The following is a 22,452-nucleotide window of genomic DNA, read 5'->3' as shown; positions in this document are numbered from 1 at the left end:
CTTCATTTTAATATAAACTGACTTATACAGGTGGTCCTCGTTTAATGACCACTTGTTCAGTGACTGTTCAAACTTACAACGGCACTGAATGAGTGGTGGTTACGACTGGTCCTCGGAGTTCCAGCCATTGCAGCATCTCCATGGTCACGTAATCACAATTCAGACAGTCGGTGCCCGTCTCGCAATTTGAATGTCACAGCTGCAGTCACATGATCACAATTTTCCACATTCCCTGCCACAAGCAAAATCAACTGGGAAGCTGGCAGGAAGTTGGAAGTTGCATTCACATGAGGTCCTCACTTAGCAATGGCAATCGGGACTGCTGGAACTGCTGGAACTGCTGTCACTAACCAACATGCATCATGTGATGTCATGCTTTATGACTGTTGCTTAGTGACAGCAATTCTGGTCGCAATTGCCATAGTTAACTGAGGACTACTGTAATGTGATTTTCAGAAGTAAGTCCCCTTTATTTGAGTATTTTATACTTGAATAAATAACATTTTTATTTGTTGATTTGTTTTAGTTTTTTTTATAAATAACTCAAGGAAGCGAACATACCTAATACTCTTTTCTCCTCCTATTTTCCCCACAACAAACAACCCTGTGAGGTGAGTTGGGCTGAGAGAGCATGACTGGCGCAAAGTCACCCAGCCAGCATTATGGTTGAAATTTTAGAAAAACCAGGTAAATGTAAAAAATCTACATATACAAAAACACAACTTAGGATTAGTTTTTTTTTAATTCTGTGGTGATCTGCCTTTTTTACTTCGAAAGACTTTAGGGGGGATATTTTTCCCTTAATCTATTATGTGATGGCTCTCAGGCTTTCTGTCCCAGATTGATTTTTTGCTATAACTAGTTAGCTAGTTGGCTGCTTATTTATCTATATCTTTCTTTTTCTCATAAGAACCTAAGGATTAGCAGTGGATCAGACCCCTGGCCCAGCAGTCTGTTCTCACAGTGGCCAACCAACTGCACAAGGAAGCCCACTAGTTTCCCAGCAGATGGCTTTCAGCGGCAGTTACACTATCAAGGCTAACAGCCATTGATCCCTGTGACTTCCATAAATTGGTCCAGCCTGTTTTTTTGAAGCAAGCCAGTCTAGTAGCCAGCACCACATCTTGTGGCTGCAAATTCCTAAATTTAATGATGTGTTGTGTAAAAAAACATTTCCTTTTGTCTGTCCTGATTCTTCTAGGTTTCAATTTCATTGGGTAACCTCTAGTATTTTGGGAAAGGAAAAATAGCTTTTCCTTGTCCACTTTATCTACACCATGCATAATTTTGAACACCTCAGTCACGTCCAGTCTGATTTACCTCCTTTCTAGACTAAAAAGCCCCAAATGTTACAACCTTTCCTCATAGGAAAGCTATTCCACCTCTTGATCATCTTAGTTCCCCTCATCTGAACCTTCTCTAGTTCCACTATATCCTTTTTGAGGTGCAGCAGCCAGAACTGCACACAATATTCCAGATGCAGTTACACCATTGCATTATAATATTGGCATATCTCTTTTCAGTGCTGTTTCTTATTATGCCTAACATGCTGTTGGCCTACACTGCGTGTCAACACCTTCATTGAAATGTTTACCATTACTCCCAAGATCTCTTTTCTTCATCAGTCACTGCTAGTTCTGATCTGATTTTTGGCACCAGTATGCATTACTTTACACTTGCTCATGTTGAATGACAATTACCATTTTGACAGCCAATCCCCAGTCCCGTAATGTGCAGATAACTCTTTGGAGCTCTTTGCAACCCATTATTGTTTTTACTGCTCTGAACAATTTAATGTCTTCAGCAAATTTTGCTGTTTCACTAGTCACACCCACTTCCAGATCATTTATATATGTTAAAAAGCACCAGCCGTAGGACAGAACCCTGGGGAACACCACTTGTCATATCCCTCCATTGTGAGAAATGTCGGTTTACTCCTACTCATTGTTTGCTATTCTTTACCCAGTTGCTCATCCAAAAGAGGACCTGCCCTTTATATTCCATGGCTGTTAAGCTTACTGAGAAGTCTTTGATGAGGGACTTTATCAAAGGCTTTTTGAAAACCTAAGTAAATTATGTTTGCTGGCTCACCCTTATCCACATGTTTATTAACATCCTAAAAAAAACTTCAATAAATTTTGGTAGACAGGACCTTTCCTTAGTGAAGCCATGTTGGATATCCTTGAGCAAGGCCCGTGTCAACAGTGCTTGCTAATTTTATCTTTAAAGTTTCTGTCTTCCTCAGAACAGATGTTAAGATGACAGACCTACAATTTCCTGGATCTCCCCATGAGCTATTCTTAAAACTTGGAGTTATGCTAGCCAACTTCCAGTTCTCAACAACAGTGGCTGAGTATGGAGATAGGTTGCATATTTTAGTTAGGAGTTTCACAGTCTCAGCATTAAGGTCCTTAATAACCCTTGGGTGGATGCCATCAAGGTCTGGTGATTCGTCTGTGTTCAATTTGTTAGTAAGGCCTAGAATAAATAAAAGCACACAATCGAGCACCCAGGAGGATACATCAAAGATGTGGCAGAATGTCCCCAGAACAAAAGTGAGCCTTTTGATGGAAGTTTTCTTGTCACCTTGAGACAAACACTGCAGAGATTTAATCAGCCAAGGAAATAAATGTGAATAGTGAAGAAAATACCCATCTTTTTATCACAGCTGCCCTATGACATCCATTCTATGACAATATCCTATTCTCAGTGAAACTCTTATTCTGGGACACTTTCTGTTTGGTAGACCCAGCATCACGTTAGGTAGGGTCTTACACCAGCCGGCACAAGCATGAAAGCAAGATAAAGGGCTTTTGCCTTATCCATGATTTACTTAGTATGTGGCAAAAAATAATGCTCCTGCGAATAAGAAGTATTCCATTACAATGCAGTTGACCAAAGTTACAAGTTTTGATTTAGGAGAAACATTAGAGGGGCTAAAAGTAGAAGTTAAGCCAGAATGGGATTTATGAATTTTATTATGGCCTCATACCCATTCTGTCATATTTTGAAGTATGACTGATACAGTTACCAATTTTATACTGAATTCATTGCCCCTTTGAGAGTCTTAGTACTGCCATATATAGCCAAAAATATTTATGAAATTTTATTCAAATATTTATGAAATTTTATTTATCTATTTATATTTATCTGAAGGGCTTCCTCTCCTTGATTACATCAGCCCACCCCATTAGATCTGGCAGGAAAAGCATGTGGAGGTTCCATTGGCCAGGGACTTATCTTTTGACAGGAGTAAATGCAAGGAACTACTCCATTACACTTGCTATGTCAAGGAGGGACCCTAGTGATTTGACTTGTTGCTTTTTCAAGGTTTTTGGAAGGGTCTAGACTGTTTAGAAATTGGTAAATTATGTGGAAAAAATAACAGTTAATCATAGAGCTGAACTGCATACTTCTGAGTTTATTACAAATTGCTGTTCACCCATTATATAATTTTTTTTAATCTGCTATTTAACCATGTTTCTTTGATCAGTCAGATATCAAGTTGGCCGAAAATTAAGTAGGCACTTCATTTTTATCCTTTTTTCCCTTTTAAAAAACTAATTAAAAAATTAAGCAAATGTTGTTTATTTGGAAATGCAGATCTTTCTGATGCATTTTGCTTTTAATCAAGAAAAAGCTTTGAGAACGAAAAGAAAATAGACTTAAAAGAACTTTAGTGACCTCATAATTACATAGAGACATTATGTTGTTTATGATGTCAGCTGAAGCAAGGAGATGTGGATATGGCAGTTCTGTAATAAGCAGTTTTGCAGCATTTATCCACATTTTAATGTTTTCACTCCTTAAACAACAGCAGGGGCATACTCTGCATGAATTCAATTTTAATAATTTTTTTTTGTCCGTTTCTTCTTTTGATACTGAGGAAGCAGCAAATTTGAGGGTCTTTTGCTTGATATCTTGTCTGTTAAAGTGAGCAATAACTGCCTTGGTAGGGTAGCATAATGAAGAATATTCAGGCGGCTCAAAAAATACATGGGCAACACCAAATCAAATTACTAAAAATGACAAATTGTTCAGATTACTTATAGAAGTATCATAATGGAGGCTGAGGCTAACTACCAACTATATCCTGAGTTTTATATAATGAAAAATTCTGATCAGCCTAATCAGGAATTGAGCTCTTTATTCTCCAGTCCTCCTTTGGGAAGCTCTAATGCTTATAATCCTTTGGTCAGAAAAAACATACCTACTAGTTATCAGAGAAGTTTGCTTCCTAGCTTTTCCTTCTCCGTTCCGCCTGTGAAAGAAAATGGTTTAAAGATTAATTTCCCACCAAGTGCAATAGATGTAGGTTTTACTAAAACCCCTCAAGAGTTACAAAGCCTTGTGAATGCTGTTCGACAAATGGTAAGCTTGTTCTAAAATCAATATACAATCTTTCTTTTGTGATTTATTCAGAAGAATAAATACTGGAAAAAAATCTCATCAGAAGATTGTGTTTTTTTCTTCTAAATGAAGGTGCTACATAAGATTGAAACTATTATTTTTTATAAAATATAAGAAGATTAGGCCTTCATCTTATACTCAATTATTTATATACAGTTTCTACCCATATTGTTAGCATGAATAAATACTTTGTCAATTATTTTCATGGTTAAGATGACTTTATGTTCATAAGGTATCTGTATAGAACAGCCCCAGGACTAAAGTGACTAGAAAAATTCAGGCCCTCATTTTATTAAGCTGCAGATGATGACTATCATATTGCTGCCAAAATGACTTGTTTATTAAGAGTTTTTCCAATCTTCCTAGTAATTACATTACACAGTATGTCTAACAGTGTTATTTATCTGTTTATTTAGTTGGTCTGTATAGTTGGTTTCTCAAAACAGCCTGTCAGTATATTACATTGTGTTCTCCTCTGATTTAATATAACTTCGTTTCCTGTGTCTATGGCTGTATACACAGAAACAATCTGTCAGCTCAGCTTAATAGTTAGATTGCATCTAATTTAATGGCTTCTGGTCCATGAAAATGTATACCATAATAAATTGATTCATGTGTTAGTTTGCTACAAGACTGATATTTTTGTAGGTTGAAGAAGAACGTAATGAAACACAGAGACAACTCTGTCAAGAACAAAATGCCAGAGCTCTACAAGAAGATATTTTAAATACCCATTTCTGGAGGCAGAAGGAATTAGAAGAAGAATCAAAGAAAGTAGCTACTAAACACTCAGAGGTATCCACTTTGCCAAATATTTGAAAATATTGAAGTGCATGTCAAGTATTTTCAATTGCGTTGGCTACCAATCTGCTTCTGTGCCCAAATCAAAGTTCTGGTCATTACATAAAGCTTTATGTGGTTCAGCTCCCAGATACTACATAGGGTGGGACTATCTCTGCCATTTTCAACCCATCCTGTGTCCAGGGAAGAGATGCTAAGGGTTCTCATTCTACATGAGGGGAAGGGGTTGGAGGCCTTCTCAGTGCCTGCTTCATGCTTTAGAACACCTTGCCTCTTAAGTTATGTGATCCCTCCAACCTAATGACTGTTAAGAAGGCTCATAGGATTTTTTTTTGGCACAAAATGTATAGACACTAAGGGTGACAGGACTGCTTCATTGATTGATTCCATTAATTGGTTAATTTGGGGGGTTGTCCTTAAATTTATATATTTGCATGTACTGTGTATTGTGGGGGGTGGAGAGATTGTAAACTACCTGAATATCTGAAGTATCTGAATATGTGAAGCAGGATATAATTTTATAAATAAATAAAACTTAAATTGTAGTTTTTATTTAAACCTGTAAATCAAGGAGGATCAGCATTCATAATTGAAACTAATCAAATTATTTGTTTATATGCAAAATTCTCCTGTACTCCATCTGTTTTGATGATGATGTAATTTAGGGAACAGTATTTATAAGATACTGTAATATATTTTTCAATTATTTAAGAGAAGAGCTGTTTGTTTTATGGCCTCATTAGGTAAAAGCATGTGGCTGAATTTGTTCAGTCTTGGAAGACAAGCTGAGTCAACCTTGATGAACCTTTGGATGTGAGACAGAGAATATTAACCATAGACTAGATTAGGGAATTAGAAAACATCTCAGTAGATAACAGTAGCAAACGTTTCTTCACATTATTGCCAAGATAACTGCATAGATGTCACCATGAATTCACTAGGAGTCAAGCTTGACTCAAAGGAGACTTTTTCTTACCCTACAGTTAATTTTAATCATTTTTTTTAAAATATTCATCCTAGCTATTTAAAACTTTGTGAGTATAATCTGCATGGAACACATTTCACATAAATGTTAAAGAAAAAGGCACAATATAAGAGGAATTTGTTACTTGCTTTTTTGTAGTTCAGTTCTCTCTCAAAATCTGTAGACAGATTATGAGGTGGCTGGCCTTATAAATGTGGTTTATAAATAAATAAATAAAACTTTGGTTGAGATTCTGAGAGGATTTTGTTTAAAAACAGCCTCTCATTAGTTAAATTAATGCATTTTCCCATGAATGTATTTTTGAAATATAGCAGTGGAAGATATCCAATTGTTGAAGATTTTAAAAATTATGCTGCTAGTTCTGGACACATAGTGGCTTTGGCCCTCTGTAACAAATAGCAGGTTCCAAAACTCATGGAATATCATTTTTGGAAATTAGTTTTAATGTGAAACATAACTTTGTTGGCCTTATGAACTTACCTTCACTATCTTGTACTTTTTTTTTTCAAAAAAAATTATAAGTTAGAAGATAAGGACTGATATCTTATTATGATATAGGTTTGTTTATATAATATAAAATATGCACTGAGTTAGTGCAAGTATGTTCCTAAAAGAGAAATTAGAATGTTTGCATGTATAATAAACATTTAAAACATTCTAAAAAAAGCTGCTATAATATTTGTAACCTCATCTTTTGTGCGAAATTTATTACAGGTCTTCAATTGGTGGTTTCTAGATCAGTTCTCATTGCTTCTTTTGTGCAAGGGATGATTTTTTGTTCACTTCATCTGTTTTCTCAATTGCATGAAGAATGTATGTGGAAAAGTATTTTTGGATGAAGTTCTATTGTTAGTTCCCATATGGGTAAATGTCAGAGGAAGTTGGGTCCAAGTGGGTGTTTCCTATGACACATTGCCTGTATTGCAACAATATAATTTTAACATCCTCTTTTTGATACATACAATACGGATACATGTCACAGGCCCTTTTAAAGAGACTTAAAAATAATGAAAGGTTCTTGTAACCTTTTCGCTTTAAATGACCTCAATGATATACTAAAATTGATTAAAATTAGGAAAATTTGTAAGTATATTATTTTGGGAAAAAAAATACATAGTTGTCATACTATGGCATATCTGTTGTGCCATATAATAATAAGCAGTTATCGTTCAGGCAAAACACTATTTATCCGTATTTCTGTTCTCAAGGTGTCTGATGAAAAGGCTAGAAAGCCACAAGCAGGATGCAAGTATATCAGCAACTTTCACATCATCTCTTGAAGGAACTGGTACTGAGAGACATAATGTGTCCATTACTGGAGGTTATATTTAGCCATTCTGAATAGTTTTATCCAGCGTAAATTTGTCTGATCTCCTAGAATATACTAACATCTCTGGATTCTATGAATTTATTTATTTATTCTTCTGCTTATTAATTATTCAGATGACTGATAATCATGACCATGAAAAAGAATTATTACATAGAAATCTAATACTCCAAGATGAACTTGCTGTATTAAAATTAGAACTTGATCATATAAGGATTCGGCATCAGGAGGAAGAAAGCAAATATTTAGAAGAAAATGAAACTTTGAAAGAAAAAAACGAAGAACTTAAAAAAGAACTGAAACTAAATGAAGAAGCTTTGACTCAAACAGTTTTTCAGTACAATGGACAGATGAATGTATCGAAAACAGAGGTTGCAATGGTAGCATCCAAATTGGAACATATAAAAGAAAATAAAGAAAGATTGGAAATAGAACTTGATTCACTGCGCTCTCGTTTGGGTTCTACTGTTCAGGAACTTGACCGTTGTCAGGTAACAAAAAATGATCTTGAACGATTGCTTCAGCGAGAACGTGATGAATGGCTCCGCTTAAAAGACAAATTGAATCATGATATATGTACTCTGCGAGAAATAAATAGTAGCATGTCTCAACAGTTAGGGAAAGCTGAAAGTAAAACTAATAGTCTAGAAAATGAGCTTCACCACGTAACTCACAATCTCAGAGAAAAGAACTTGCTGTTAGATAATACTCAAAGAGATCTAAACCAGGCACAGTGCCAAGTGAAAGAACTTGAAAATGCACAGCAAGTTGCAAAGGATCAAATAAGCAAATACATAATAAAACAGGAATCTATGCAAGAACGTTTAGCACAGCTCCAAAGTGAAAACCTCTTATTTCGACAACAATTTGAGGACTTTCAGAACAAGGGCATTATCAAAGAAAAAGTTGTGACTGATGTTCAAGACAAATTCAATGATATTTTTAATAAACTCAGAGCTGATACTGAAAAGCAAGTTCAGATGATGGAAGAGAGAAATAAGGAATTAATCACAAAATGTAATAATTTAAAGGACCAAGTCATTAAATATGAAACAGACAAAATAGACAGAGAGGTAAGCATAATTTATGTTCTGTCAGTTCCGTTGATGCAATCATTTTTCAAGATACAGATCTCTAAATTAAGCTCAGTTTTCTGTCAGAGACACTATATTATTTGAATATGGTAATGATGGACTTTAAAAGGAAGTGAAATATTGCAGTTTTATACCACAGCTATTGGATTGTGTATGTAAAATTGAGCACTCTGCAAAGTTATTTTAAATCTTTGCATTCCTTCAGCTAGTAAATGGCTGTTCATTGCTCCAGCTGATATGATTAGGAAAGAAATCTATACCCATATACAGGTATATATACACAGAGACATATACAGACATGCACAAACCCATATAAGTATATGTAATTGAACATTCTTGTATCTATTATAAATATTACTTAGTTAAATTAAAATGCAGTCATTTCAGTTTATTTGGTATGAATTATTTTATTAAAAAAATCTTTTTAGAGTGTAATAAGGCAACTGCAGCAAGAACTTGCAGATTCTCTTAAAAAGCAATCCATGTCAGAAGCTTCGCTGGAAGTTTCAACACGTTATCGTATTGACTTGGAGGACGATAAACAGCAACTCCTGAAGGAAATAGAAAGGATAAAATGTAAGGTATGCTTAGAGTAGTTTACTAAATGCTTTATATCTTCAACTACGGGAGCAGAACAGATCACATCTAAGACGTTGTGATGGAGTAGCTTTTGAAATAGCTTTGCCATGGTTCTGTTCCTACATTGAGAGTAGCTTCCAGAGAGTAGAATACTGTTCTGCTCTGTGGCTTTTACAGTGTGAGATGCATAAAGGTTATGTTGTCCCCATGCTATTCAGCATCTTTATGCAGTCAGTGGGAGTGATTATCAAGAATTGTGGGTCTGGGTGCCCTCTCTATGCAGATAATATCCAGGTTTCTTCTCTTTTCCATCCTCAAGTATGCGGAGCTTACTGAGTTCCTGCTTGAGCCAGATTGTGGACTAAGTCTTGAAAAGTTTGAGGACATTCTGGTTGGAGGAGATCTCAGCAGATGGGAAGGGACCTTTCCGACTTCGTTCTTCCCCTAAAGGATCAGATATGGATATGCTGTTTGACAAGAAGTGCCTATTGCCTTTTGTGCATGATTTATGAGCTGCGTCCCTTCCTGGACGCATCTAATCTTGCTTCTATGATCCATGTGCTAGTTACCTCCTGATAAGATTATTGCAGTGTGCCCTGTATAGGGATGCCCTTGAAGGAGATTTAGAAACTACAGGAGTCCATTATGAGGTGACTAGACTTTGGTAGGATATGTCATGGAAGGAGCACATTGCACCTATTCTGGCTAAGAATTGGCTCTCAAATTTTACAGCTGCAAGATTCAGAAGAACAGAATATCCACTGTGAAAGATCTGCTCATGAACTAAGACATGCTTTGGATGCTAAGGAGCGTGAAGCAAGTGTGGCATCTCAGAAACTACAGGATCTTCTATTAGCATCATCAGGAGCAAGTAATGCTATAAAACAATTAGAAGAGCACATACAGAGGTAAAACATGCTGAAATTTAAATATACTAAATTATGAGAATTAATACAAAATTCTTCTGCAATTTATGCTACTATATGGTATAGAAACTTAGAAACACATAAATGAAGAAATATAGTTACATTGTATCCTGTTTTGAGGCTGTGTGTTTTTATTTTAAGACTTGAAATAGAAAATGCCAGATTGGAAGCTACAACGAACCAGCAAACTAATAGAATTGAGATACTTCAAAAAGACCTACAGGATAGTGCTTCTGTAAGTTAGCCATAATATTTTGGGGAAAGAAGATTTCATCTGTGATTCCTTTACTGTGTTTTATAATTTATAAAAATACAGTATTTCAGACAGCTATTACAGCATGGTGAATTAGTTTCCTTCATTTTCAGAGGTCATATATAAATTAAAGGATTATTGAAATCGTGAATGTAACAAAAATAAAGAATGTAAATAAGTAAAAAGATCCTTAGAGAATTTTTTTAGTCTGAAGACTTTTACAACTTACATAATGACTCTTAATTACTTTTGGGGTGATCTAGGTTCATAATCGTCTTGAGGAATTAATAACTGGCTTACAAACAGCAAAGGTCAGTCTAGAGGAACAACTAAATCACCAGGTAGTCTGAATATTTTTTTTATTATACCAGTAAAGATAAAATGAAGAGAGGTATTTTCAAGACAGTGAAAATTCACATATAAGAAAATTGACACATTTCACTTGTAGATCATTCCCTTTGATTTCTGCTAATCATTATATAGATAAAATGCTCAAGAAGGATCAGTACTAGAATCATAAGATATCAGAGAGTTTGATTAAGAGAACTGCACTGGCTGTGCAGTTTGGGTGTCTCATATGGACATAAAGTATAGCTTTCAGTTTTTTTTTCACAAATACAGGGAACTAAAATGAACTTGAAGCAAGATTATTATAGGCATTCAGAATGTGTGAACGAGCACAGGAAACAAAGGATTAGTAGCTGATGGTTCCTGGATTCCTAAGAGCTTCAGTGCTCTTGGGAGCACTTTCTGCATAAGGGCCATGCAGAATAAAGAGGGAACATGGGTGTGCATATATTTATTATCAGTAATTTCTGGGAAAGTGGTGTAGCTGGTGTAGCATAGTCAGAACTACCTGCTTTGAATGTCATCAGACATGGAGGAAAGCAGCAGCCATGCAGTGTTATTTTATTATTATTGTTTTAATTGTGATTATTAATTAAATATACTTTTTAGACTTGCTTTACTATTTTAAAAATCTCTTTTGAGGACTTGGAGTTTTTTTTAACTACATTCCTTGCCAACTTTTAAATTCCATTTTTTGTGAAAAACAGTTTCTTACTAGTTTTATTTTGCATTCAGTGAAACATATATAGCTTAGGAAATAAAGTAGGGATGTAAATTCTCTTTCAAATTAGTATTAGCCATTTCTTCCTCAGAAGTGCACTCTTTGTTATCTGAATTGGATTCTGTTTCTACATAACAGTGTCTTGGCTATTTCAAGGGTTCCTCTGTAATATTTTTTATTCAGAAGCAATTCAATTGCTCCACAGGTCCAGAAGGAAAATATGCTTTCAGTAACTGCACAAGATGCTCACAATATGTGGGAAGAAGAACTGAAACTGAAATCAAAACTTGGGATTCGCCTTTCTGAGCTTGATAGGGAAAAGACAGAAATAATATCTCAGGTAGGTTCAGTATCAGCAATTCACTGTGTTGGAAATGATGAAAAAACAATTGGTGTTATGGCTGAGGTATCAGACTAGGACTGGGGAAAGTGAAGTTTAATTCCACCTTCAGCCATGGGAAACTCACTGGGTGATTTTGGTCGTCGCTGTCTCTCAGCCCAAACTATCTCACAGGATTGTTGTGGTAGGGAAAATTGGAGGAAGGAAATACTATATGAGCTCCTGAGGAGGGTATAAATCTAACCAACAAGCAATAAATAAGGCCCAAATACCTTAGTTCCAGAATGCATTAGGGATTTCTGTCTATATCTCCCTGTATGCATAAGATTAGAACTAGAAGTTCATCTGTATCTCATTTAATATGGAAGCATTCTTGAGCTGGAGGAAACAAGCAATCACAACTGACTCAGATTGTGGGACATCATGCCCTAAAAGTGTGGCTAGTCTTTTCTCTCATTGATTGTACCAGCTGGTAGGGATTTATATTTTTATAGGGCAGTTAATGTTTCTTTTTTTATATTTTCATATTATCTGCTTACCCTGCCTAGTTGATAGGTTCATACTGCTTTTATTTTTAAATAATTTAATGTGTTTGTACTGGGAAATTTGAAAGATCATAAATAAGTAAAACAATATTTAATAAGGTTCAGATAAATACAATACAATACAGTTACTTCTGCAGGAACTGAAAGAAGTTGAGAATAGTTTCCTTCACTCCTTATCCTTTGTGACTTCTCCCAAAGACACAGTACTAACAAAACACAGGGAAACGTTAATGCAGGGGCTAGACTCCTTTAAATTCTTGCCTTTAAATCAAATCAAGAAAATAAATAAAGGTCTAGATGCCTGAATTTTGCAGTTTGGGGACGAATCTGATAAAATTTGCATTGTTGTACAAAATTGATAAGAAATTACACTTCATTCTGAATTTGACACATAAGTGTAAAAGAAATATCTGGAGTTGAGACAGATATCTAAGTGCCTTTGACATTAAATATTTCAATCACCTGCCCAAGTCATTTAGGTAATGCAGTTTGCAAAACATGGGCACAAAACTATTTAGGGCAAGAGCTGGGTGAAGCAAAAGTAAAACTAAGATCTGTCCCAATTCCCAAGATTTCTCTATCTCCTAAAATACTGTAATTGCAACAAGCATTAGTAATTTGGTCTCAAGGGTCACTGATGGATAGTAAAAGGGATTTTAATCCTTTTTGGCATGGGTTGGCATGCTATTAGCCTTTACAGCTCAATGTATTTCAAAAAAACTTAACTGAAAATGTAGCTCATGAAAACCCAAAATATTGTTCCAAATTATCTTATTTTCTTCATAATACAAGCTTTAGCCTCTTGGCAGAGCTGATATTTTCCAGGCAATTTTACCAACACTGGAACTTTCTTAGAGATTGTTGCTACACAATTGCATCAGGATGCTCATTTAAAACCTGGAGAAATCTGGTAGTAAGGCTGTAATTTTGAAAATTATGGGAACAAATAGGAACGTTAATATATTTCAGTATAGTCACCTTTTTTCACAAAGCTCAAAGTCAAGGTGAAATACCCTCTCCAAGAGATTCATCTGTGCATCAGAACATACATTGTTTAAATGTTGTCAGGTCTGGAAGTTATATTCTTATTCTTTTACAGTTTGAGAATGAAAAGAAAAAAGTAAAGAAGGTACTAGAATTGAAACGATCAGTGGAAATGCGACTAGAACAAGAAATGAAAAGGAACAGCGAATTACAAAAAGAATATCATGGGTAAGATTTTCACTGTTGTGAAAATAGTAGATGTTTTCTGTTCATAGAATTTTTATTTTAAATATGTTTAAGATTATTGTGATTGAAATAGTCTTATATCTAAAAGCTAATATCCTTGTTTCTGTTGCTTTTTTTCCTGCATGTTATGTACTACATCTTGACTTATACTAGCTTTTATGCGTGGTGTTAAAAAATAAATGAATAGATACTGAGTTCTACATTAGTAGAATTATAATCCCAAAATGAATTAACTACAGTGGTAGTAATGGTAGTTTTGCTGCAAAATGGATGCAATACCACAGTTGATAGAAACATGAAGAGAATATTGTTTGCTTTAGCAGTACAGACTATTATGTGAATTACTAATTAATTAATGCATGTACAGTATCTGAAAAACTAAGTCAAACCAAACTTTTGGTAATTTTGCAGTGGCTATTTGTAGAGTAATGAACAAGATCTGAAAATAACAAGTCATTCCTTTTCACATTTTTTGCAGTTGCTCAGCCAGGTAGAATTCTTTCTTGGTGAGGTAAAAATAGCATCTATAGAATGTTTTAAACAATTGCTGTAAAATTTATTTTCCTTTACAGAATCAAAAAACTTCTAAAAACAGCTAAAAAGAAGTTAAAAGAGTATGAAAGTGGAGAGAGTTCATCTCAAATCAGCTTACATGGAGAAATGAAGAATAAATATTCAGAAATTGACATTGAAATTGGAAAACTAAGAAAAAAGGTATGTCCAGCTATTACTTTAATTCATTTGAATCCCACTCTTACATGATAACCCCTGTATGGTCATTGCAGTAGTGAATGATAAGCTCCAAGCCTAATTCATAGTACTGGTCATCAGCTATAAAAAACTATGGTGTGAAACTGGATTATTTGAGAGACTCCCCCTTTAAAATGCTTCTTCTGTGAGGCGCTGCTTAGGCTTGGACCTGGAGGCAGTCTTTTTCCATGGGAGCCCCAAGGTTTTAGAACAACTCGCTCTGAGCCTACACTGGGCTCCTTGGTTTTTGGCCTTCTATAATGAGTCAAAACCTTTCATTTAGGTGGGTAGTGGTGATTTGGGCTGCCTTTTTTAGAGTTCCATTTGGTTTGCTGTTGTTGTTTCTTATTATTATTATGTTTTAATTTGTTCTACAAACTATCCGGTGACCTGAGATAGAGATGGTCTGCAAACCTTTATTTATTCAGTGGGAAGAAGGATAGATATATCAGCTTGATTTCCTTTTTCTGCTTCAGTTCATAAAAGCTTTTGGTGAATATAAGTCTGTTCCATAAATGGAAGGATACTGTTTTTTAAATTAATTTTTATTAAATAAGGTTTTTTTAAGTAAAAACAATACAACTTTAAAGAACAAAGAAGGAAAGGGAATAAAAGGAAAAAATGATAAGTAAATAGAAAAAGAAAAAAGATGAAGGAAGGAAGGAAAAAAAGATAAAAAGAAGTGGCTTCTGATCTTAACAGAGGCTAGAAATGCATTTATATGTTACTCTCATTCTCTAAAGTTACATCGTAATTTCCTTCTTTCCATAATCTACCCTTTCTAATTATCAAATCCAAAAAACACAAGTTCAGTTTTTTCTATTTTCAGCAAAAAGTCCATAAGCAGTTTCCAGTCACTAATAAATATAGTAGTTGATCTTTCTCTAAGCAAACAAGTTAATTTAGCCATCTCTGCTAGTTCCATCATTTTTACCAAACATTCCTCGATTGTGGGTATTTCAAAGTCTTTCCATTTTTCTGCATGTAACAATTTTGCAGCAGTAATCATATATAAGAACAGTCTTCAATGGCTCTTTTCTAATTGTCTATCCATTAATCCCAGCAAAAAATGGTCTGGTGTCAGTTGAATATTAATTTTTCAGATTCTTTGTAATACTGTTGTTATTTGAATCCAAAATTTTCTGGCTTTTTTAGAAGTCCATCAGGCATGATAAAATGACCATGTTGTCCACATTTCCACGTAAATTTGAAGTACCTTTATGCATTCTAGACAATATTTTTGGAGTCATATACCGACAGTACATCATCTTATAAAAATTCTCTTTTAAGTTATAATGTAAATATCAGTCCTTCTAACCATGTATTTTCCCACTGTTCCATCAATATGTTATGTCCAAAGTTCTTAGCCCATTTTATCATACACTCTGTCACTTGTTCTTCCGTTTCAAATTTCAATAAAAGTTTATACATTTTAGCAATTACATGTTCATCATTTATACATACTTCAACTTGTTTTGTGCTGCCCAATTCCAAATGTCCTTTTATCGACCTTAACTATTTCTCTTAACTTTTGTGCATACAAAAACCACTGAAAACTAAATCCCTGTTTCCAGCTGTTCTTTTGACTTTATCTTACATTCTCCATGCTCTTGTTCTAACAACTCTTGATAAGTTAACCATTGCTCTTTACCTGCTGTTTCTTTCCTATAAAATGCTTTTGCTGAGATCCATAAATGCATTTTCGTGCACAGTCTGGGTTTATATCTATTCCATATTCTCAATATGGCACTTCTGATATAATGATTCTTAAAATCTACATTAATCTTAAGTTTATCATACCATAAGAAACCATGTCATCCAAACCTTAAATCATGCCCTTGTAGTTCTAAATTTCTCTTATTTCTCAGCAGAACGCACTCTTTCATCCAAAACAAGCAGCAGCCTTCAAAATACAATTTCAAGTCAGGCAATCCCATTCCTCCTCATTCATTTGCATCTTGGAGTATTTTATATTTAACCCTTGGCTTTTTCCCTTGCCATACAAACCTAGATACATCTTTCTGCCATTGCTTAAATGGTACATCAGTTGTCATAACAGGTACTGTTTGAAACAAAAACATCATTTAAATTCATTTTTATCACAGAAATTCTCCCCAACAATGACAGTTGTAATTTCTCCCATCTTAATATTTCCTTCTTAATTTCATTCTGTGTCTTAACATAATTATTCTGGTATAAGATACAGTACAATTCATATTAGTCATAGTGTTACCCAAGTATTTCACTTTTTTCTCAATCTTAAAACCATTTTTTTCAATCTTAAAACCAGTTCCATTTCTTTTTCTATTTTTCTATTCTTTGTTAATATCTCCATCTTTTGCTTATTAATTTTAAAATGAGCTACTACCCCAAAATTCTTTAATTTTTCCATTAATATTTCTATTCCTTCCAGGGGATCTTCCAAAATTATCACAAAATCATCAGCAAATGCCCTTAATTTATATGTTTTTCTTTTAATCCTCACTCCAGCAGTTCTCTCATCACATCTCATGTCTCTATTCAATACCTTGAAAACTAAAATAAATAACAGTGGTGCAAGGGGCCCTTTCTATATCTCACAAGGTTTGTTACTTTCCCATTCACAATTACGTGGGCCTTTTGTGATGTGTAAATCGATTTTACCCATTTAATAAAAGTCTCACCAAAATCCATATCTTCCAAAATTTTAAACAAAAAAGTCCAGTTCAAATTGACAAAGGCTTTTGCTGCATCAAGAACAATGCTGTTTGTTTTTCAATATGTTCTAACTATTCCAAAATGCCCAATACATTTCTAACTTTGTCCCTCAGCTGTCTTTTAGTTAAAACCCCCCACTGATCTTTATGAATAAAGTCCTGTATGGCCATCTTCATTCTCTTACCTAAAATCATCATAAATAACTTAGTATCATTAGTCAGTAATGATATCAGGTAGTAATTTTTTGGTAAAGTCAAGTCTTGACCTCCTTTAGGTATTAGTGTTATATTAGCCTCTATCCAACTATCTGGTATCTTTATAGTCTAGAAAATAGAGTTCAGGATAATTTTAGATGCAAGCCATTCTGTTAAAATTAGGGCTCCTTGACATAAAGATACCTTAGTTGAATAAGTGTGAGTTTCATTTTTAGGTTGAATCTGTTTAAACCTCCATATGAGAAAAAATATGGAAGGTGCATATTCGATTTTAAATGGTGTGTGTATATGTGTATGTATGTATGTACAGTATGTGTGTGTGTAGCTATAGCTATAGATATAGATGCAGATATAGATATAGATATATTAATTCCATTAGTCATTCTAGGTAAAACCTTCACCTCCTGTTTTCTCACAGAGGAGTAAGAGATGCTTTTATAATAGTATTTGGTCTTTTGTTTGGAATATTTTTTAGATTGTTTTAATCATTTGAACATAAAGGTTTAGTTAATATCCTTTCGGTTAACTTATCCCTTACCTCTCTAAATCTGTCACCAAATTTGATAGGACTGTCTGTATCCCTGAGCAGATACGTAACTATTTCTGGGCTTTATTTTGAAGAGCTGTTAGTCTTTTGCTTTAAATATTACTTGCTTCTTCAGGTCGATGAACTTTCTCGCCACTTGGAGGTTGAGTCAGTAAGATGCACCCAGCTGGAGTCTACAAATTGTGAACTACATGAACAATTATCTTCTATGAAGATACTCCATAAGAATCATGAAAAACTAGAAAAAAGCAAATTGCAGCTAGAAGAAGAAGTAGCTAACCTCAAACGCCAAGTACAGGGTAATTTAATAGACCTCAGCCAAGTGGAACAGTATAAGAGAGAGATCGAAGAACGAGCTAGACAAGAAATAAGACAAAAACTGGAAGAAGTCAATTTCTTTTTGCAGGTAACTAAATTATAAATAATTAACAAATATTAATTATATTACTACATTGACAAAATTACTTACCATTTTTATTTCATCAGGTTGTTACACCCAGGCAATATATTCTCAGTTAATGCTCTAATTAACATTTGAGTATACAGCAAGGATTTTTCTTCTAAATTAATAAATTTTGTGTCTTAGACACAGGCTGCCTCTCAAGAAACTTTGGAACAGATAAGAGCTACTAGTAATGCTTCTTTGAGAAATCAATTGGAGAACAGAATTAGAGATTTAGAATCAGAGTTGACCAAACTTAAAAACAGCCAGCAAGATAACAAATTACAAAAAGAATCTACACATTCAGAATTGGAAAGATATAAAGAACTGTATTCAGAAGAACTAAAAATACGGAAGTCTTTCGGGAGCAAATTGGATCGGTAAGTAAAAAAAGGTTCACATTCTTGTAAACTTTTTCTGCATTTTTTTATTTTAGATCAGATAATGTCCAGTATGAAAAGACAACTTCAGTGTTGCAATCTGACTATGATAGAGAAACCTGTTCAATGCAAAACATTCAGCTCAATGATTTCAAAAGTATTATATTGTAGCAGCAGTATTTCTTGAAATAACTGTTTAAATAATGTTAGGAAAATAACCTTTCCTTTTGTACTCTTTTTGTATTCTGAGAATACAGTTCTTCTACAAGTATGAAGTTCCTTTTGACATATTTATATTCCTAAAATTATAAATTCCAGTAGGTCTGTCATTTCTGTTACCTCTTCTAATACTAAATTGGTGGTTCTGTACTATCATCCAAATAACAGAATGGAGAAACCACATACTCTGGAAAGATTCTCCAGTTACATATAAAAATATGTATGTGTAAGCTTATTAAAAGAAAACAAATCTGGTAAAGATGTAAATATCCAGTTAACTCTGTTTAGCCTATAGAAATAAAAAAAACAACCTGAATTGAGATAGAGTGGCCTAAATAAGTCCCCAATATTTTATCATCTTTTAGATGGATTTTATTCACATACAGGATTAGGACCAGGGGATGCACACTAAGGCTTGTATCTTTCAGACATACTGTTTCCTCCAAAGCAAGGATACTACTTGATTTTAGACTCCTATCATCTTTGAGGGAGAGAGGTTTACTATAACTACAATTGGAGAGAAGGTGTTTTATGTAATCAACGCCGGCTCCAAGGCTTTGAAACGGAGATGAGCACCGCCCCCTAGAGTCGGACACGACTGGACTTTACGTCAAGGGAAACCTTTACCTTTACTAGTTAATGTATGAAAAGAACAGAATCTTGCTGTTTCCATGCAGTGAATGAGAGAGAGGTAAATAGATTTCATCTACCTTATATAGTGGTGGTTAGGTTTGAGTTAGCATAACATTATCCACCCCCATTATTGAGCAGTCCTCTACTAATTTTATTACCCTTTCCACTTGAAGGGTCTAAATGTATAATTTCTAATGCCAAATTTGGAAATCTAACTGTCAGGAAAACTGGAACATCCACATGCATGATTGATTTCTGTACAATTGCATAAATTATTGATTTCTACCTATTTAAAATTTGCACAGGTATGCAGAAGAATATTTTGTTTTGAAAATTAAATGGAAAAACTAACATTGACATTACAAACTTGAACATTAATTGAAAAAGAGAAAAAAATAGAAGGGAAAGAAATTGCTACATTAAGGACTTTTAATAGGTTTTGATTAGGATTTGTGGGGGAGGGGATACATTCTATTAAGGATAAAAATGTCTCTCCTTGTGCTTTGTTGATAAATTTATTAGCTATGTATCCTGCCTTTCCTCCAGGAATTCAAAAGGCAGTGTACATAGCACTCCCTCTTTTTTTTTTTCTCCATGACTGAGGTAGATTGAGCTGCAGGAGAGTGATGGCCTAAAGTCACAGAGAGTGATAGCCTAGGTAAGCTTGTATAGGTAAGGGTGCTCTTAAGCATGGGTTTGCCCAGTCCTGGTCCACCCTTGCTCTTCAATCGTTTGAGATTTCAAATCAAGGAAAAGGAAGACTTCCTATTCTGCTTTCCAGAAATCCTCCCTTAAGTACCAGTCAAGCTTCAGACTAATAAGTATACCTGGACGTTTAGCTTATTTTAGCACAGATGGCTCAAACTGTCAGGTGGATAGAGAAAAAACAAGGTTTGCTTTTATAATTACCATTCCAGAACTTAGAACCAGGATAATGAAGCCTCTGGCTGGGCTGGTTAGAGCCCTGGATAGAGATACATTACATTTTGTTTGGAGTTCTGACATCTTAGGAAATTAAGTGTATTGTTATTTTAAGATGATACCTTGTTTAACTGCTGATTTGCTGCTGAACCTTTTGCAGAGCTAATGAGAAATTAGCAGAAGCCAATGCTAAACTCTTTCAGGAGCGTCACAAAAGCAAGTCATTACTTGCCAACAGCTTTATAAGTGGCAGCCTTTCTTCAAATCCTGTCTTGGAAACAGTTCAGATTGGAAATCTTGGCAGCAATTTAGCATTAAATAGATCTCCTAGCCTTGGAGGAGGAATCCTGAACACAAGTGGAACTGCATTAGCCTCAAAAAACAGAGTGGAAGCTTACTTAGCAAAGGTTAGTAATTGTGAATGTCATTCTAAGCTGTAATTTCTGCTCTAACTTTAAGTTATATTTAAGTGAACGGTTATTTCATTTTGCAAACGATCTTTAACTCCTTACCTTGTCTTAGGCTTGGTGCTTTTTTAAGAAAAACAATGCAAGCCCCCCCCAAATACGTAACATCTTAATTTATGTTGTTCTTTTATGGAAGTTTAACAATAAAATTATGCATAGACAGCAGGTTCTGGTGGAATACTGAAATATTGATTGAATTTTTGAATAATTTTTAAAAAGTCAAATTTGATTGATCTGTGGTCAACCAGTTAAATTTAGAGCCAAATCTGTAGCAAATTTTAGAAATAGAATTCTTGTCCCATCTTTAGCAACTCATATGCAAAATTTACAAATAACAGGAACTTTTAAACATTTTTTTTGCAACAGCAGTAATAGAAAGAAATGTTTGTAGCTTCATAGACTAGACTGAAAACATGAAGTGTCAAATTTTACTTAAGAAGGCACAAAATGCCTGCCTCTTTTAAAGTGCATGCAGCTCTTCTGTTGCCAGATATAATTCCCCTTTTGATAGAAATAAAGACTCCAACTCTGAGACAAATGTTTCTGTGAAAGATGACTGTTTACTGCTGTTCCTTCCTATAAATACTACATGCTAACTTTTGTAAGCTATGTTGCTGCTCAGTTTGTTCGCTTGTTTGTTTATTTAAAACATTTGCATAGCCACCTATCTTAAAACAATTCTGGGCAGCTTACAACCAGTAAAACAATATGAAACCTACAGCGATAAAAACAGAAAAAGGTGGCTTCACAGCCACACTTCCCTGATACAACCCACATTCTCATCCCAGCCTGACCTCACCCTATCCCAGAGCTTGGGGGAAGAGCCCGGTTTTAACTGCTCTCCTGAAGGATAGAAGGGATGGGGCCTATCGGATTTCAGGGGAGAGGGCATTCCATAGAGCAGAGAATGCAACAGAAAAGGTATGCTTCTGAGGACCCACAATATGGCACTGTTTAAGGGAAGGGACCTGGAGTGTGCCTACCCTATCCCCTCTGGTGGGGTGGGCAGATAGGAAGAGGCAGTTCCACAGTTTACTTCAATGATGATGAATGAAGATGATAATGATAGCAGCACCAATGCCTTTAATTCTCTCCACTAGTTTGTCATCACCATAAACTGGTAATAAAATGTACTGTAGTTTAACACTTAATTTAGCAGTAAGAAAAGAACAATGAAACAAAACAGTGAAGTGTATAAAAAATTGCTCACACATAATGAATTAAAAAATGAATAGCAGATTCTTGACTCTAAAATGTCCTACAGCAAGTTCAGTAATGAACAAATTAGTCCAAAATAAGGGAAGGAAAGGAAGTAGCAGTAATAAAGGAAAAGTCTTTAAAAGGGATCTGAATGTAAATGAATGGGATTTGAAGGGAAAAGGAAGGATGGCAGAAAATGAACTGGGAAATTGGAATAAGGATTGGTTGAAAAGGTAAGGGAACAAGGAAGTAGTATGCAAATCACTGCTTTTTCATTCCCACACTGCTTTTTTAAATATTACAGTTTGGTTAAAATAGAACTAATAGCAAAAAACAGAGGACTACAAAGCATTTTATAAAGTCCAACATTCTTCCCAAAATATTCTAATCGGAGACCCCCAAGTAAAGTATTGCTTGTGATA

At 34.7% G+C, this 22,452-nt stretch overlaps 1 protein-coding gene across 4 annotated transcripts in view; it reads left to right on the top strand.

Annotated features, from left to right (window-relative positions):
• The window catches only part of ANKRD26 (ankyrin repeat domain containing 26), a 70,343-nt gene that overhangs the window by 31,287 nt on the left and 16,604 nt on the right, over positions 1-22,452 (top strand). For all 4 annotated transcript variants that reach the window (XM_063309518.1, XM_063309517.1, XM_063309520.1 and 1 more), the window contains 12 exons: positions 5,059-5,205; positions 7,640-8,596; positions 9,046-9,198; positions 9,929-10,104; positions 10,264-10,357; positions 10,639-10,716; positions 11,650-11,784; positions 13,429-13,541; positions 14,132-14,273; positions 17,884-18,174; positions 18,355-18,590; positions 20,524-20,770. In XM_063309518.1, the coding sequence (XP_063165588.1) occupies positions 5,059-5,205; positions 7,640-8,596; positions 9,046-9,198; positions 9,929-10,104; positions 10,264-10,357; positions 10,639-10,716; positions 11,650-11,784; positions 13,429-13,541; positions 14,132-14,273; positions 17,884-18,174; positions 18,355-18,590; positions 20,524-20,770 (2,769 nt within the window). The remainder of the gene's footprint in view (positions 1-5,058; positions 5,206-7,639; positions 8,597-9,045; positions 9,199-9,928; positions 10,105-10,263; positions 10,358-10,638; positions 10,717-11,649; positions 11,785-13,428; positions 13,542-14,131; positions 14,274-17,883; positions 18,175-18,354; positions 18,591-20,523; positions 20,771-22,452) is intronic.

Source organism: Candoia aspera, chromosome 7, assembly GCF_035149785.1.
Source record: "Candoia aspera isolate rCanAsp1 chromosome 7, rCanAsp1.hap2, whole genome shotgun sequence".
In the NCBI taxonomy this organism is placed as follows: Eukaryota; Metazoa; Chordata; class Lepidosauria; order Squamata; family Boidae; genus Candoia; species Candoia aspera.
The sequence above is the reverse complement of the archived record's forward strand: the minus strand, read 5'-3'. Positions and strand labels throughout refer to the sequence as shown.